Genomic DNA, 15,757 nt, shown 5'->3' on the forward strand with positions numbered 1-15,757 from the left:
GTTCCAAATGCAAAAGAAACCTAGAAACAATATTTCTGTCTTATATACATTTCCTTTTTCCTTTTTGGACATCTTATGATACATCCTGACACGTATTAATTATTTACAATATAGTTTGTCTTTCACACGGTTTAATGTCTAGCAATGGGTGTGGAGGGTTTTTTCCCCCTAAGATAATATTTGTTTTTGAGAATTTATCCAAAACGAAAGATATTTAGTTGATTTAGAGATTGTTTATGTAATTATTTTATGCCCATTAATTTTAGTTTAAATTTTATTTTGTCGCGTTCGCAACAATCGATCAACAGCAGAAACTTTCTTGTGCACCTAATATCAACATTACAAGATTTTTAGGAGTAGATTTTTTTCTGGAGTGTCTAGAGAGCAGCAAGGAAGATTGAAGAAGATTTAATACGCGCCCAGCCGTCCACTGTGTAAGGGTATTTTCCCATCCGGACGGCTCTTCAGTTTGCACGGGCTTTTCATTGTATAGGGAAAAACAACAACGGTGTGTTAGTTGACACTAGGAGAAAGAAACGCGTGTTCTTCTTCTAAAACGCCATTCGCCGTGTTGTAGTCAACAGTATTTGGGACATTATATTCCGCTTGTGTTTTTTTCCCTTGGTATCCCGGCCACTATCAACCAACCACCCAATTAATGTAACGATATCGTATTACAAATAATGTAATCTTAAACCGTTCCGTACACATACAGCCGATAAAGTGAGTAAAAGCCTCCTGATGTGCCTACAACCATTTGTGTAGACGAAAGTGCATGTTCTGTTGCTTTTTTCTTTCTTGGGTTGTTTTGAATTTTCAGCATCCAGCAACAAACAACAACAACAACAACAACACCAACAAGAACACCCGAACCGGAAAATGGGCAGCCAGGCGTCTAGCATTTCGCAGAAAATTTTGCCAGCCGATACGGTCGATTCGCTGCAGTTTGAGATTAAGAAGCAGGTGCACATTTTCTCCGAAATCAACAATCTCGCGTACGAGGACTTCCAGAAGTGTCTCGCCGATCTGAACCGACTGTAAGTGTTTTGGTTTTGGGCTAATGATTCACCACCGGTTGTGCGGTAATCGTAGTAATCGGTTTCGCTTCCCCCGCACAGCTCAAGAAAATGTCTCGATCCGAACGGGAAGCAGCTGGTGTTTGCCGTGAAGAAGGGTTCGGACAATTCCATCCTCTGGAAGCGCACGGTTCGCATCGCGTGCGTGAAGATCGATCCCGAGACGAAGAAGATCGACTGCTTCAAGCTGCTCACGCTGCAACAGTTTCTGCAGGTGTTCCGCACATTCCAGACGAACCTGCACGCGATGGTAACGGTCGAAACGCAGCGAATACACAGTCCCGGTTCGAGTCCGTCCCGGTCGTGCGGTAGCGGTCCGGGCACCCCGTCCAAAGGGAGCAGCACGGTCGCGGACCGGTGCCCGAAGGCGACCACCCAACCACCCGGTCCCAGCACGACCACACCCACCAAGCAACCGGACGCCTCGCCGGTCCCACTGTCCGCCTCCTCCACCTCGTCATCCTCCGCCAACGGGTCGGCGGCCGGCAGCGGGTTTGTGTTTCCCGAATGTACGACCGCATCGATGCTAATGGCGCAGGTCGATACGATTGCGGACGGTCCGCCGGCAGGGGAGCACGGCGACGAGTGCTGCATCTGTCTGGAGCGCAAACCGGAGGTGTCGCTACCGTGCGCGCACAGCTACTGTATGCCGTGCATCGAGCAGTGGAACATCCACCAGAAAACCTGCCCGATCTGTGACGAGGTGTTGGCCAGCACCGACGATACCTGGGTCCTGTCGGAAATGCCCGAAGCGAACGAGGTGAGCGAAGAGATCTGTGCCACCCTGCAGAAGCTGTCGACCGAGGCGAACGGGGAGGACGAGAGTGATAAGAATTGGTTGCGCCGGATGCTGGATTTGTGATTCGGGCCGGGAGCGGAAATGTGATTGTAAGCTAGCGGAAGGTCCTTTGCTTTAAGGATTCTATTATATTTTTAGGCGATACTAACTTTTTAAGCATGCAATGCTTTTAGAAAATTTTAAATTTGCTAGCGTTTAGTTTGGATAAGTTTTAACCGTTTTTTTTTTTTTTGTTGGGTGACAATCTGTTATGAAGCACATTATTCCAGCGATATAGATATATAGCGACCTGCTCGCATCGAATGCCGTTATGTAGAGCAAATTGTTGGCCAAGTGTTTGGTGTTGGATATTCCTTCCCGCTGATAATTTCGGATCAGTTCAGTCATATTGCGCTTTCGTTCTTCTACCACCGCGGGGGAGACCTTTAACCGCGTGCCATTTTTGCTTTTCCTAGTCTTTTTGCTGGCTAAATGTAGCCCTAGAATTGGGAACGGACAAACAAAAATACTACACCGTTAACCCCTACTTTTCCTACGTTTTTTTTTTTATTTCTTATTTCCATATCCAAATATACGATGTCATTGAAATTAAATGTCTTGGCAAAAAAACGTAAATAAAGTTTTGCAAACGTAACAATAAAGAAAAACTACTCTAATACACACACACAAACAGCACTCGGTGTGGTGTTCATTTTTTTTTCGGGAAAAAAACGGCAAAGAAAAATGCAATCTCAACACACACACACACAGCTGCTTGCAAAAACGTCACACACACACGCACACACGTTTGCGCGTAAATTAAATGTATTTAAATATAAGGAAAGGAAAATGTAGAACATATGAGCATTGAGAAATCATTGTGACCAACCAACACCAACCAATCCCTTCCCGTGGGCTTCTACCGATTGCCAGTAGGAGAATTACGAGAGATCAGTTGTAGTAGTCAACGCTCCTCCTCCCTTAACGAGACTATTCTCTCTTAACCAATTTTTGTTTTGCATAACAAGCAATTCGAAAAGTTATAAAAATATTCCTCCCAATTTTACTCTAGTATTGGTTACTGGAGCAATTTTTTTCTTCTCTGTAGCTCGAGACGAACGAATGAAGGCGGTACAACAATTCGGTAAAGCGTGGTATTCTGAAGGCGTTTCTCATATTCAGCCATTTGTTTTCTAAAACAACTATCTAATTAATTGCAAACGGGATAAAAATTATGTTTGAGATTATGCTTTTCAGTAAATTGCACGGAAAGGAACTTGGTGCCCTAGCTAACTAATCCTTCCTCGCGCCTTACGACCTACACAATGGAACGGGGTGGAAAACATCCATTACCAGAGGATCGATTGTCGTTTACGGAGAGGGTTTTCTTGAGGAACAAGTCGGTTAAAGAATTCTTCCTTTGGTCCCTACGATCGCTGTTCCTGATTCGCTGATACATGTCAGTGTAATGGGAGTCACACGGGGTACGGGTTTGGGTCTTACTTTTACTGGCCCGGAACGCTAGGAAGGTTGGAACAAGCAAAAGAAAAATTATTAAAAACATTAAAAACAAAGTGTTAGAAAGTATCCCTTTCTTTTATCTATCTTGACGATACGAAAAAGGGAAGACAAATAAAAAAACAGGCTAATCGGGATTCGAAATTCCCTTCGCGGTGACTACTTTCGACACATTAAATACGTCTGATCGAGTCGAATTGGTTCCTCAAAAATCATCTCCAGTGTCAGAGTGTGTGTGTGCGACGGATACTTAAAAAAAAAACTGGTACTAAACTTTACGCACCGCTGTTTGCATCGAAATCCAGCCGCAGTGGACCAACATTCCCGCTAGAGGGCGTATCACTCGATACCGGAAACCGGTTGCCCTGCGCCACACCTAATCTCGGGATAAACGGTGGGAAGTTACGAACCACCCCCCCCCCCCTGCCTTACTTCTTCTTCGGTCCCGCCGGGCCACCCTTCTTGCTCCCCGATTTGCGCCGCTTTTCCTCCTCCTCCATGCGCATATCTTCCAGATCCTCCAGCAGGCCGATCTTCTTGCTGATGTACTCTTCGCGCATCTGCTGCGCGTACGACGACTCCATATTATCGTCATCGTCATCGTAGTACTCATCCCTGTACCGGGACTTGTCGTACCCGAAGATGTCCTTGATCGCGGACGAGTAGTCCTCCTCGCAGTCATCGTCGTCGATGAAATCGTCCATCTCGCTGTCGTACTCGCTGTCGCTGTCTATCACGCGCCGCTTCTTGTTCGGTGCGGGCCGTCCACCCACATCCCGGCGCTTCACCGTACGCTGCACATCGGGCGGTGGAAATTGGCGGGTTTGGGTGGCCGGTGCCGGTAGGGGACGTTTGGTCGGTGCAGCCGACGCAGGTCGCAAACTGGCTGCCGGTTGCTGGTGTTGTTTGCCGTTAGCGGGCGCTTTCGTCGGTGCAGGGCCAACCGGTTTAGGGGTCGATTTCCCGTTCGCCGTCGCCGAGGAAGAGGCTGATTTTGGAAGCGTATGTGAGGAGGATTTGCCGTTTACCGCGGTCGTTGATTTTTGCACCGACGGAGTTGGCGTATTGGCGGCGGATGATGGTTTGCTAATCGGGCGCGGTGTGGAGGATTTCGATACCGATGCCGTCACGGTAGACTTTTGTGCCGCACTGCCGGTGGGTTTCGTGGGTCCGGCCGATGGTTTCGCCCTCAGCTCCGGTGCCGATGAAGGTGTCGGTTTCGGGGCAACCGAAGCCGGTTTCTCCGCGCGTGGCGGTGTAGTGACTTTTGCCGTTTCCGCCGACGACCCGTCCGCGTTTCGCTTAGGGATTTTAAATTGTGTGCGAGCATTGCTTCCTACCGGTGAGCTGGGCCTTCTCGAGGACGCTGCTTTCGAACCGGAACCGGCCGTTGCCGGAAGGGGCGGTATTCCCGGTAGCTTGCCGGCCGCACGCAACGCATCCAACCGGGCCAGCTTCCGTTGCTTCTCCTGCTCGGACAAACTCTCGTCCTCCTTCACCTTATCGCGCAGCCGTTTCATCTCCAGGAATGCTTTCCGCTCCTCGTACTCCCTCTTCTCCTTGCTCGTCAGTGGCCGTTCCTGTTCGCGCTTCTTCACCGACGGCACGTCTATCTTGATCGGTTCAAACTGTTTCGCTTCGGCGATCTTGAGCAGGTCGGAAAAGTTGGGCGGTGGCGGTACGTTCGGTTTGCGTACCACCGGTTTGCGTTCCTCGTTCGCGCTTCCTTTCGATGACGATGACTGTTTGCCGGCATCGTCCCGTCTCGACGATACCGGTGGTGGTGGTGGTGATTGGGTTAGCTCGGGTACAGTGCCCCGTTCATCACAGCCATCCGCTTTCGATGTGCGTGATTTCCGTGTGCGCGGTGCGTGCTGCTCTTCCTGCTCCTTCATGATACCGTTCCGTACCCGTGCTTTAACGCGGGCCAACTCTTCGCTCGACATGCTGCGCTTCTTCGCCTCGGAAAACATTGACTCGGTCGGCGTGTTCTTGTACTTGTCCATCATCTTGGCGTAAAACTGTGATGCCACCGCGGACGTGTAGCCGTAATCGTCCTCCAGACTTTCGGTTCCGAGCGCACTTTCCTGCGCATCGATTGCATCGTCCAGCACGGACTTGTTCGCCGACTTGATCACCTTCAGCATCTTTTCGATCTTTTTCTTACCCTTGCCACCGCGCTTGGCCATCAGTTCCTGTGCCTTGAGATGCTTTTCCATCGCCTTCTGCCGCTCTTCCTCCTCCCGTTTGGCGAGGAATCGTTTTATGTTATCCGACAAACTCTTCTTCTCCGTGGTGACCTTTGTCGGTGGGGTTAGGGTGGCCGGATAACCGCGTTTCTGTGTGAGTAAGGGGGGAGAGAGTAAAGGTAAAAGCGGAGTCAGGTAAGTAATGACACATACACACGCTTCCTTGGCTTTCTGGATTGTTCTGGAAGGCCGTCGTCTTCCCTCCCGGGCTCATGGGACGAACCGGTTCCATGCATCCCAACAAAACACAACCGTTTTATTGGGGCCATTTACCGCCGGGCCATAAAATTGAACCTTCGCTCAGTCAACTTACCTCCTTCGCTGCCTTGGCATTTTCCGAGTTTTGCTTGGCAATGTTCAAAATATCGCGATAATCCATGGCTGCCCGCGGATATGATGTGTGTGGTTGAATTGATGAACAAGTTGAATGCTGCTGCTAGCGGATGCACAATTCGTAACCGGTGCGTACTTTGCGAACAAACCGGCTAGAAAATAACCATGCCGGCTATTTACGGGCGTAGAAAAGAGAAAAGAAAGAAAACCAAACCCACCGTCTGGTGCGATGTATCACATCGGTTTGGCACGGTTTGGCTACAATCTGTTAGCACGAGCTGTAGCCCCCACTTTCGGCTAGGGCAGCACGATATTCCCTTCCAGCTTCTAACAGTGGCGGGCCACCGAACGATCACGATCACGGTTACCGGTTGACGCTGCCGGTCAGTGCATTGGCCTGCTAGGACAATGGATCTTTTGAACTTGTTCAGGACAATCGTGCAACAACGGCAGTTGGCTCTGCTTCCTCGCAAAAGGTCCCTTTATTTACTTCTGCCACCAGTGGCTGTATCTGTCACGCAGGTTGGTCCAATTTTGACATTTCGCAAATGCTTAGGGCTGCTACACACTGGATACGTCTGCTTTCAATTGGAAATGTTAATTCCCGGGAAGTTTTTAACATAAATTTCAAAACGGAATTATAATTCCAACCGAAATAAGTGTGACAGTACCAGAAATCGGTTTTATTTTATTTATTTTTTTAATTATATAAGATTTATGAGGCATTAAGGCTAAAGTCTGAATAGATATCCCCCCCCCCAACTCACGGACACTCATTTTTGCTAGTGAGTTACCCAAAAGGCAAGGTGTATGTATTTAGAAGGTGGATTTTTATCGATTTGACAGGGCGACATTTTAGTCGAGTTATGTCAGAGTTTGTTTACAAAAACATATGTTATGGGGCTACCAACATGAACAAACAGCCTCAATTCTCAGTCCTTAGAGCAATTTCGCTAATTTATGGGTCATCTTCGCATATTAAGTGTTGTCCCACAGACGATTGACGATATTTGGTTGCATTTTTCGTCAAAAAATCGCAAGCAATACCACCACCGGCGCCTCCTACGACGCTGCCGTCACTCTTCTCAATACCCTTCCCCTTGATCACCACGGAACTGTTATGTCAGGTCGAGAAATGTCAATTTGCTCTAAACAACTCTACCTTCTATATCTACATACCTTGCCCAAAAGGGTATATTTTTCAGACTTTTTGGTGTAAGTATTTATTTATTTACTATTTATTTATTATTTTCAATTATAATAAATAATTACTGCAACGATTTCTCACCTTTTTGCTTAACTTTCACCTAAATTTAAGGTATCTCAGCGAAAAGTGAGTGCCGTGAGTGGGGTGGGGGGGCATCTATTCAGACTTTAGCCTTTATTTAATCACGGAACCTGTCTAACTATCGATTTTTTAATAAATCAAGAATAAAATCCACATTATATAAACTGAACTGCTAAATTTAAAAAAAATGTGTTTCTCCGAATCCGCGCAACTTGGGTACAGCTTGCGTTGGGAGTTTTCTGCGAAACTTGAGAACTGCCTGTCTAAATGTTAATTGGGTACTCGGAAAGGGACGCTGTCATTCGCGTGATTCAGAATAGTAAATAAATACACATCTATAAAGCACCATATTAACCGAAAAAAGGCACGTATAGGAAGCATTTACTACGCTATTGATTACTGCCGGCGTTTTAAAAAAAACTATTCGCTATTGTAAGCATCATTACAGCTCAATAGAGTAAAGCACTGAGCGGCCTAAAAGAATGTTTTAATTTGTAGCCTTTTGATCCCATCAGTTCTAGGGTTGGACCAGTTCCCAAAGGGCCAGAATTTATCATGGCAGGGAACAGAAATATCGCCACCTTTTTAGAAATGGACAACAGACAGGATGTTGCTCACGATCACGATCAGGGGCACGATGCCGATAGCGCGGAAGGTAAACCTATAGGCTCCAGTGAAGCGTAAACGGGTGTGACTAATGTTTAACCCTTGCTTTCTTCCGGCTCACCCACCCTCAGATACGGATGAAGCGAGCGAAAGTGAGATGGCAAGTGCTGCGGCGAGCCAGCATCACAGCGTCGACGAACGGCTCGAAATAAAGGAACAGATGTACCAGGACAAGCTGGCCAACCTGCTCGGGCAGCTGGAGCTGTGCAAGCAGCGTAAGCAACCGGAGTATCTAAAGATCGTGGAGCGGCTGCAAAACGAACTGGACGACCGTTTGCTGCTGAACGAGGTGGAACGGGACTACCTGCTCGCCTGTGCCGAGCGTGACTGCATCCTGGAGAAGGCGGCCGCGGAAAAGGAGTACGAAGAGAAGAAGGCTGAGCTGATCGAAAATTTGATTGCCGATCTGGAGGACCAGAAGAAGATGATCGAGCAGGAGTTTTCCTCGATGGAGCTAAACGGAGACTCGCTCGACCTAAAGCCAACGGTAACGCGGAAGCTGCGCCGTCGGCCAAACGAGCCACTGCCGGTACCGGAGAAGCGTCGCAAGCCGACCACGAACCACCTTACGTTCCTGCTGGAGGACAAAGAGATCGAGCACGATTTGAAGCTCATCACGCGCAACAAATCTAGCTCCGCTAGCCGTGCTGCTGCTGCTGCGGCGGCGGCGGCGGCTGCACAGCATGCTATGAATGAGGGTGCGAGTGGAAGCGGTGGCGGCGGTAGCACCGGCCAGAGTGGCAGGAGCGGTGCTTCTTCCAATTCCTCCGCCACGAATCCAGCCGACCAGAATGGAACGCCTTCGGAGGGCTACACTACCGGTGCCACCACATCCACGGTATGTATTGCAAACGCGTCTTGGCGTGGGTTTTTTCCGTTTTTCCGCTAATACGATTCTTCTGATCGCCCGCGTGCAGGCTCAATCGTCGGGTGGACAATCAAACCAGCAGCCGCTGGCGGATACGCGCATCGAGGACGGTAAGCTGTGGTACGAGCGCCGCTGGTTTCATCGCGGCCAGCCCGTACACGTGGAGGGCCGGGATATTTCGCGCTTCTCGGCCAACATTTCCGCCATCGGTGTGGAAGCGATCTGCGTTAAAAAGACAACCGACGGCCAAAAGGTGCGCATCTTTCTGTCGCACTTGCGCCGCGGCAAGGTGTCCATTAAGCGTCGCGCTAATTAGCCATGTGTACTGGTCGGGCGGGTCGGTTAGATAGGTTTACAGAAAGTTGGAGTCGTTCGATTTCATCCGTCGCTTTCAAACGTACTGTACTTTGGCGCGTGTTCATTCGATGCGGACCTCCCGGCACCTCTCTAAGCTTCGTTACGTTCAGTTGGTATTATTAAAAATATCTACCGATCCTCTCTCTAATCTACCGAGCATATAGGAATTAAGTTTTCCTAAGCGTTAGGCGATGCCTAGGTTGAACGCTTAAACCTACGAACTGCAAATACTCGTAACTTTATCGATGTATTTTTCCTTTTTTTTGCTAAGGGCTTAAGGTCTAATCCATGATGGTTAAGAAAACTAGTGGAAAGCAAGTAATTAGATGTATAAATAAACTTGATCGTGAAGCTACGAAACGAAACGTATCGGTGTGTGTACTTACCTGTCCAGTACTGGTTCGCTGTTTGCGTTGTGGAGATCTTTCTCAAAATTCTACACCACCCTTTTGATTGCTCACCAGTACTGTGATATAACTGTGACATCTTTACCATGCAGCAAGTCTTGACAACTACCATGAAGAACATGCATCAGAGAGAATGATCTATAAAATAATTTTACCATCGTGCAACGGATTAAATTCGTCAAACTTCTGGTCATGTCAGGAGAAACGGCACCAGACGAGACCCACTGCCAAAGGGACAGAGCAGTCGTGGAGCGTTCAAAATTGGATGGAGTGATGGACAAAATGATCGTTTGGTCGGAATCGGCTCAATCCCGGGGAGTAGGTCCTTCGATTCCGGAATCGAATCCGGAACCGATTCGCAAACATTAAACTACCATTGGCAAATTCGAGAACATTTGTAGGCTTAGAGAATGCCATCTTACGGAAACCTCTTGAGATTATCGGGTAACAGAAAAATAAGAAGTTTGGTACTGGAATTTGTTCCCTAATCGGGATTGAGATTGATCCATTCCGGAAATGGATCGGGAATCGGATCCCGAACTAGGGAGTTCCGATTCCGAGCTCCCATCACTAGCGTACGGCATACGACCCATCCGGCATTCAAATCCCATCCGGACCGTTCGCCATCAGTAAGGTTTGACTATCCAACTCCCGTGGTATCATTAAGTCTACCCAAATAGCCAAAAAGTAAAGAAGTTGAACTATCGTGCTGCTTAAAGAAAGAAAAAACATACCATCGCCGAACTGTGCCATTAAGCGTCACCAGAAAAAAAACATTGTGCATTGTTGTAATACATCTTTTCGTATTGAAAGTGTGCAAAAAAAAAAAATCGATGAAAAATATTATAGAAAGCGTCCTAAAATTATGCGTGAGCTATTGGACGATCGAGGGTTAATCGATACTCCGATCGATAACAGCGGACAGTTGCAGGTCGGAAGATGATCAGCGGAATGACATCCGCCGAAACAGATGCCTTGCATGAAAATAAATAGTGCATAAAAACTTTCTTTAACAGCTCGATCTACGAATGCTGCTTATCTACTGCAAAAGACGTGTTTACACCAGCGATCTTTAGCGTGCTGAAATTGGTTGCTTAAGATAATTTGGCTAAAGTCGGAATATATACCTATTGAGGGCTAAAGTCTGAATAGATGCCCCCCTCCCCCCCACTCACGGACACTCATTTTTGCAACTGAGTTACCCAAAAGGGTATATTTTTCCGGACTTTTTACTATAAGTATTTATTTATTATTTTAAATTATTATAACAACTTATTACAACGATTTCTCACATTTTTGCTTAGCTTTTACCTAAATTTAAGGTAACTCAGTAGCGAAAAGTGAGTGCCGTGAGTGGGAGGAGGGGGGGGGGGGGGCATCTATTCAGACTTTAGCCCCTATTGTGTTACTCTAAATTTAGGTAAGTTAAGCAAAAATGTGAAAATTTGTTGTAAAAATAATTTGAGATAATTACAAATAATAAAAAATAAATAATTATTGTAAAAAGTCTGAAAAAGATACCCCTTTGAGTAACTCAGTTGCAAAAATGAGTGCCCGTGGGAGCGAGAGGGGGTGAGGGGGGGGCATCTGTTCAGACTTTAGCCGCGATCGTTTGGCCAAGAGAGAGAGAGAGAGAGCCCTCATCTGTTAGACGTTTTCCGATAATACTTTGACTCATAACCGTATTTAACGCAAATGGGATATTACTATATCGTTACACTCTGACAGCTAGAAACGTTTGACGATCAATTCCGCGTCTAATAACCCCCCTTATTGGGATGCGATCATCTGTGGAGACAGAGGCAAATAGTTCATTGGGCAGTCGTAAACTGATGGTTCGATTATATGTTTCCGTTGCATTGCTTGACACTTGCGTGTTCATGATTCCTGGAACAGTCAACCGCAATTGCGTTATTTCGTGGCGGTGTGTGCTAGCAACCAGTTGTGTTTAACCGTTAACGCTGTAAGTATGATGGGTTTTGTTCTATTAGGGTTTTCTGTACCGTGTATGCTCCAATATATATGTTTTTTGTTCTATTAGGGTTTTCTGTACCGTGTATGCTCTAATATATTGGTGGTTAATCGATTTCCGTACTTTTTTCCCCAGTGTTTCTTCGTGTGCCTTCATTTCATTCGCTGGTCTGATCGTTAACATCCCCCTACAAGTCTATACGCGGCTGTAAGTAGCTATTTCTATATGCCTTTAGCGATATTTTACCGACGGGGTGTATCAACTTTTCAAAACTACAGGATTTTGTTAGTGCAACAACGCAATGGCACCAAATCTGCATGAACATGCGACCCAGCCACCGTGCAGTGAATCTGGTAAGTTCCAAGAAGCGAGCAACATCCTTCTCATGAACCTAATGAACGGAAGATTTTGGGATAGTAACCTAACCTATACGCCGGCAAACCAAATACATAAAACAAAATGCTAATGTAACCTCATTTATCGGTTTTAATCCTTTGTTAGATACTGCCGAAACTACTGAGAATATGATGATGGGACAGGTAGCGAACAAGAAGGACATGCAACCGGCACGCTTCCATAGCTATTCGAATGGAATGCACCGTCGTCGGGAACTGCGTCTATGGATAACCAAAGCTGAGCCATGGTGTCGTCGATCGGACCGTCCCGGTAGCCCAGCTTCGTTCCGCTGTACGATCATTGTTGATGAACCGATCGCGTCCCCACCCCAGGAAGAAGAGTCAGACGATTCCGACTATGAGATACCAAAAAAGCGGCGATCGTCGTCGTTCCGGGGACCGGCGCTGAAGGACAAGCCTGTACAGCAGGACATTCCAAGCTGCAAAGCTATCGCTAAGGACTAAGCTACCTGCAGTACGAGCGGTGATACCGAAAAATCCTCCCGGTTGTTAACTAAGATCTCAAAGTGCCAACTAAATTAATAATATTTGCATATCCGGTTGTGATTTTATACCCGAACCCGTATGCAAAACATTCGATTGCTGCTCAAACAAATGTTCCTTGCAAACACACTTAAAGTTTGCTCATTTAGAGTACAAAATCAAACTATGTATAAGCAACGCATAAAATGGTTTATCTAAATAAATGAACGCCCTATTTTGTTCATTTCTTATAAATGAACGCTGATAATGAACCGAAAGCAATTGGTTTATCGTATGGTAAGCATAGTAGCCGTTGATGAACTGATTACTCCATGGAGAATTACATTTAGCTCGAGTGTTACGATCTGCTAATATGTACATATCGCAACGATAGATTTGATAGAAATGTTTCAAAGGCAGTACTGTTGCTTGTTTACATAGAACACACATCCTGCCCTGAGTTGGGATGAGATTTTCTATAACAATATAAAAGCTTGTCCAGAGAATCCATTTCGTCATTTGACCAGCATCCGGCTTCAACAAAGTTTAATTTCCTGCATGGAAAACGATCGATAACCTTCGACTTTTACTGGTCACCAGGGACCTTAACGGGTAGCATGAGACCTTGATGGATAGTCTGGTACCTTAACGGGTAGCCTGAGACCTTGATGGATAGTTTGAGACCTTGATCGATAGTTTGGGGCCTTGATGGACAGATTGGAGCCTTGATGGACAGTTAGGGACCTTGATGGATAGTTAGGAGCCTTGATGGATAGTTTGGGACCTTCATGGATAGCTCAGAACTTACACGAGCAGCCTGAGATCTTAACGGGTATCCTGGGACCTTTATGGAAAGTTTGGAACCTTGAGGGGTAGCCTGGAAACTTGATGGAAAATTTGGACCCCTGAGGGGTAGCCTGGGACATTCATGGATAGTTAGGAACCTGGATGGACAGCTTGGGACCTTGTCAGATAGCCTTGGACGTTGTTTTTTTTTAAAAAAAGGACAAAACTAATTCGAGAACGTTACCAACTCCTAATCTTGCTTCCTACTTAAGCTATATGTCAACCATGTCATGGAATCGTTCGGTGGTGTTAGTTGTGCAATTGAAGAGAGCGTAGTTGGAAAATTGTCTTACCCCCAATGGAACACAGCACTGAAGGACCAGCTCAGGGGGAGGATGTGTATGTCTCAATCGTGTGAATACTTCGTCCGGTAGCAGAGCATACTGCCTAAAGTTTGATAACCACAAACGTTAAAATTAGAAGATACATTTTACTTCTTGTAAGGAGCTAGACTTTGCTTTGTAACTTACCGCCCGAATGCACCCAGCGAACCAATAGGCCCCAAACAAACGTTATAACCATCGTCGGAAGCATGTTTTCCTTATTTGGTGGACGATTGAGAAAATCAGACCTTTACCGCTTCAAAGCCCCGGAGAAAATCAATTAGCATGGCGAGGAAAATGCTGCTGCCCAACGTTCAACACTGAGAAAAGCCAACCCAAAAAAAAAGGCACGACGGTGACGGCACTTTGTTGATTTGTGCTGGACAGTTGATTGAAGAAGCGAGAACGCGTGCATTTTGATGGTAGACAATTCCGCAGGGGGGACAACAAGCCCAAACATTTTTTCCATACCAACACGGGGGAACACGATACCGAAACAGCGATACAGAGAGGGAGATATAGAGAGATAGAGTTGGCGCGGGGTGTTGGTGTTTTTAGTTCGTCCCTGCCTTTATTAATCCGAAGAGCGTTGCGTTGCTGTATGTTAACGTAAGAGAGGGGCAAAACAAATTCACTTTGAACATTACAGATAATAAAGGATCAACCCGAATTTCAACATTAATGTGGAGCATTAACGTTCACACCACTCTGGACCGCACGCGCGCCCCAACGCCCCTCCCTGCTTGAAATGCATCACCATGATCCACCCAAGAAGCGTGGCGTTTCCAAACAACATCCTTCCGATGCAATGCAGCCAAGACGAACTAAAGACGGCCAATTGATTGTTGTTGTGGTTATTGTTTCTGTGTGCTTGTGGTTCGGCGAATCCTCCCAATCGGCACACGGTTCTTACATACGGTTACCACGGCCGAATCCACCACGCTGGAAAGAAAAACCGGTGTGACGGTAAAAACACGATACAGGGACGGTTAGACACACATAGGGAAGCGTCCCACCGTTGGGGAAGGTTGTGGGCTCTTATACTTACGTATTCTAGCTCGCCAGCACCAACACCAACATCACCCTTCTTGTCGGCCGGTGCCGCCTGCTGCATGCGCCGGTACGCCTGGCGATCTTCGCCCGACTTCGGACCTTCCGGACGGGGACCGGCCTGTGTGCGGGCGCGCTGCGGTTCCGAGCGGGCCGCTCGCTTCAGCGTCGACGGCACGATTTCGGCCGGCAGGTGGAGGTAGGCGCGCAGATACTCGATACCCTCGTTGGTCAGATACCAGTAGTAGTGGCGCCAGGCGAACTGCTCCTTCACGAAGTTCTTCGACTTGAGCGACTGCATCGTCTTGATGACGTGCAGGTTCGGGATGTTCTCCAGCTCCGGGTGCTTCGGGGCGTAGAAATCCTTCTGCGCGACCAGCACACCCTCCTTGAAGAGGTACTCGTAGATGGCGACTCGATGTGCTTTTGGCATGAACATCTGCAAAGAGACATACAAACACACACACACGCACGGCGCATAAGTTAACCGGTCGGGATACAGTGAGTCCAGCAGCGCGCGTCCGCGTGGATGTCTAAGCTTTTTCGGGCATTTTGTTTGCGCTTGTTGTTAACAGGATTATTGGGCACAATCACCACACAATTACAGTCACTTTCCACCGGGAGGACACGGCAACCACCAGCATACACACATACACACACACACACACACACCCGCACAACAAACGCATACACTCTACAGCGAGACGGCGGTGGTCTTACGGCGCTTTCCTAACCCGGGATGGCGTTACACATCAACGTTTCCCGCAGCGGCCAGTAACAGAAAAAAAATGCCCGAAAAACCTAAAACCCACAGCAACACGCACAGCGCACGGACCGGTCGGCACACAAACTCAGGCACCTTCGATGGGAGTTTGGCGTGGAAATTTGGTCGGAAACTTTACCTTGGCGAAATGTGTCAATACAGTTCGGTACACGGCCCGGAAGAGAAAGAACGATCGCACGGCAGTGAGTCGAGCGCTTTGACAGCGAAAACGGTGTAAACGCACGGAATGGTAAGCAAACGCACCGAGCGCTTCCGGCCGCCGTTTGACGTTTGCGAGGAAACGCAGCTACGGTGGCTAGTGGCCAGAGGTGGGCGCGCTCGAAGCACCTTGGTTAAGATTTCGTTTTTCTTCCAGGAAGGGAAA

At 47.4% G+C, this 15,757-nt stretch overlaps 5 protein-coding genes across 8 annotated transcripts; 3 read left to right on the forward strand and 2 right to left on the reverse strand.

Annotated features, from left to right (window-relative positions):
* The first annotated feature begins 335 nt into the window (after nt 1–335).
* Nucleotides 336–2,545, forward strand: LOC118517434 (RING finger protein 141-like). Its single transcript, XM_036063556.1, has 3 exons — nt 336–723; nt 821–1,037; nt 1,119–2,545. The coding sequence occupies exons 2-3, from the start codon at nt 880–882 to the stop codon at nt 1,936–1,938; spliced, it is 978 nt and encodes a 325-aa protein (XP_035919449.1). The 5' UTR covers nt 336–723; nt 821–879; the 3' UTR covers nt 1,939–2,545.
* On the reverse strand, nt 2,413–6,476 carry LOC118517432 (protein SPT2 homolog). Of its 2 annotated transcripts, XM_036063552.1 has the most exons (3): nt 6,173–6,476; nt 5,935–6,106; nt 2,413–5,711 (listed from the first exon to the last, which is right to left on the reverse strand). In XM_036063552.1, the coding sequence occupies exons 2-3, from the start codon at nt 5,998–6,000 to the stop codon at nt 3,801–3,803; spliced, it is 1,977 nt and encodes a 658-aa protein (XP_035919445.1). In that variant the 5' UTR covers nt 6,001–6,106; nt 6,173–6,476; the 3' UTR covers nt 2,413–3,800. The 2 variants fall into 2 exon arrangements, with proteins under 2 accessions (XP_035919445.1, XP_035919444.1); XM_036063551.1 differs by having other exon boundaries at nt 5,935–6,476.
* Nucleotides 6,477–7,519: 1,043 nt separating this feature from the next.
* LOC118517433 (sin3 histone deacetylase corepressor complex component SDS3-like) lies at nt 7,520–9,502 on the forward strand. Of its 2 annotated transcripts, none has more exons than XM_036063555.1 (4): nt 7,520–7,674; nt 7,741–7,897; nt 7,980–8,746; nt 8,826–9,502. In XM_036063555.1, exons 2-4 carry the CDS (start codon nt 7,798–7,800, stop codon nt 9,090–9,092), a joined length of 1,134 nt encoding a protein of 377 aa, XP_035919448.1. In that variant the 5' UTR covers nt 7,520–7,674; nt 7,741–7,797; the 3' UTR covers nt 9,093–9,502. The 2 variants fall into 2 exon arrangements, with proteins under 2 accessions (XP_035919448.1, XP_035919447.1); XM_036063554.1 differs by having other exon boundaries at nt 7,521–7,674; nt 7,758–7,897.
* A 1,416-nt stretch (nt 9,503–10,918) lies between these two features.
* LOC118517441 lies at nt 10,919–12,668 on the forward strand. 2 transcript variants are annotated; one of them, XM_036063570.1, is made up of 4 exons: nt 10,922–11,503; nt 11,648–11,719; nt 11,791–11,865; nt 12,014–12,668. In XM_036063570.1, the coding sequence occupies exons 3-4, from the start codon at nt 11,814–11,816 to the stop codon at nt 12,370–12,372; spliced, it is 411 nt and encodes a 136-aa protein (XP_035919463.1). In that variant the 5' UTR covers nt 10,922–11,503; nt 11,648–11,719; nt 11,791–11,813; the 3' UTR covers nt 12,373–12,668. The 2 variants fall into 2 exon arrangements, with proteins under 2 accessions (XP_035919464.1, XP_035919463.1); XM_036063571.1 differs by having other exon boundaries at nt 10,919–11,503; nt 11,648–11,865.
* A 1,434-nt stretch (nt 12,669–14,102) lies between these two features.
* Nucleotides 14,103–15,669, reverse strand: LOC118517440 (40S ribosomal protein S10b). The gene is made up of 3 exons (XM_036063569.1): nt 15,512–15,669; nt 14,608–15,048; nt 14,103–14,501 (listed from the first exon to the last, which is right to left on the reverse strand). Exons 2-3 carry the CDS (start codon nt 15,046–15,048, stop codon nt 14,469–14,471), a joined length of 474 nt encoding a protein of 157 aa, XP_035919462.1. The 5' UTR covers nt 15,512–15,669; the 3' UTR covers nt 14,103–14,468.
* Nucleotides 15,670–15,757: the final 88 nt, after the last annotated feature.

The sequence above is a fragment of the Anopheles stephensi genome, chromosome X (genome assembly GCF_013141755.1).
Source record: "Anopheles stephensi strain Indian chromosome X, UCI_ANSTEP_V1.0, whole genome shotgun sequence".
NCBI lineage: Eukaryota > Metazoa > Arthropoda > Insecta > Diptera > Culicidae > Anopheles > Anopheles stephensi.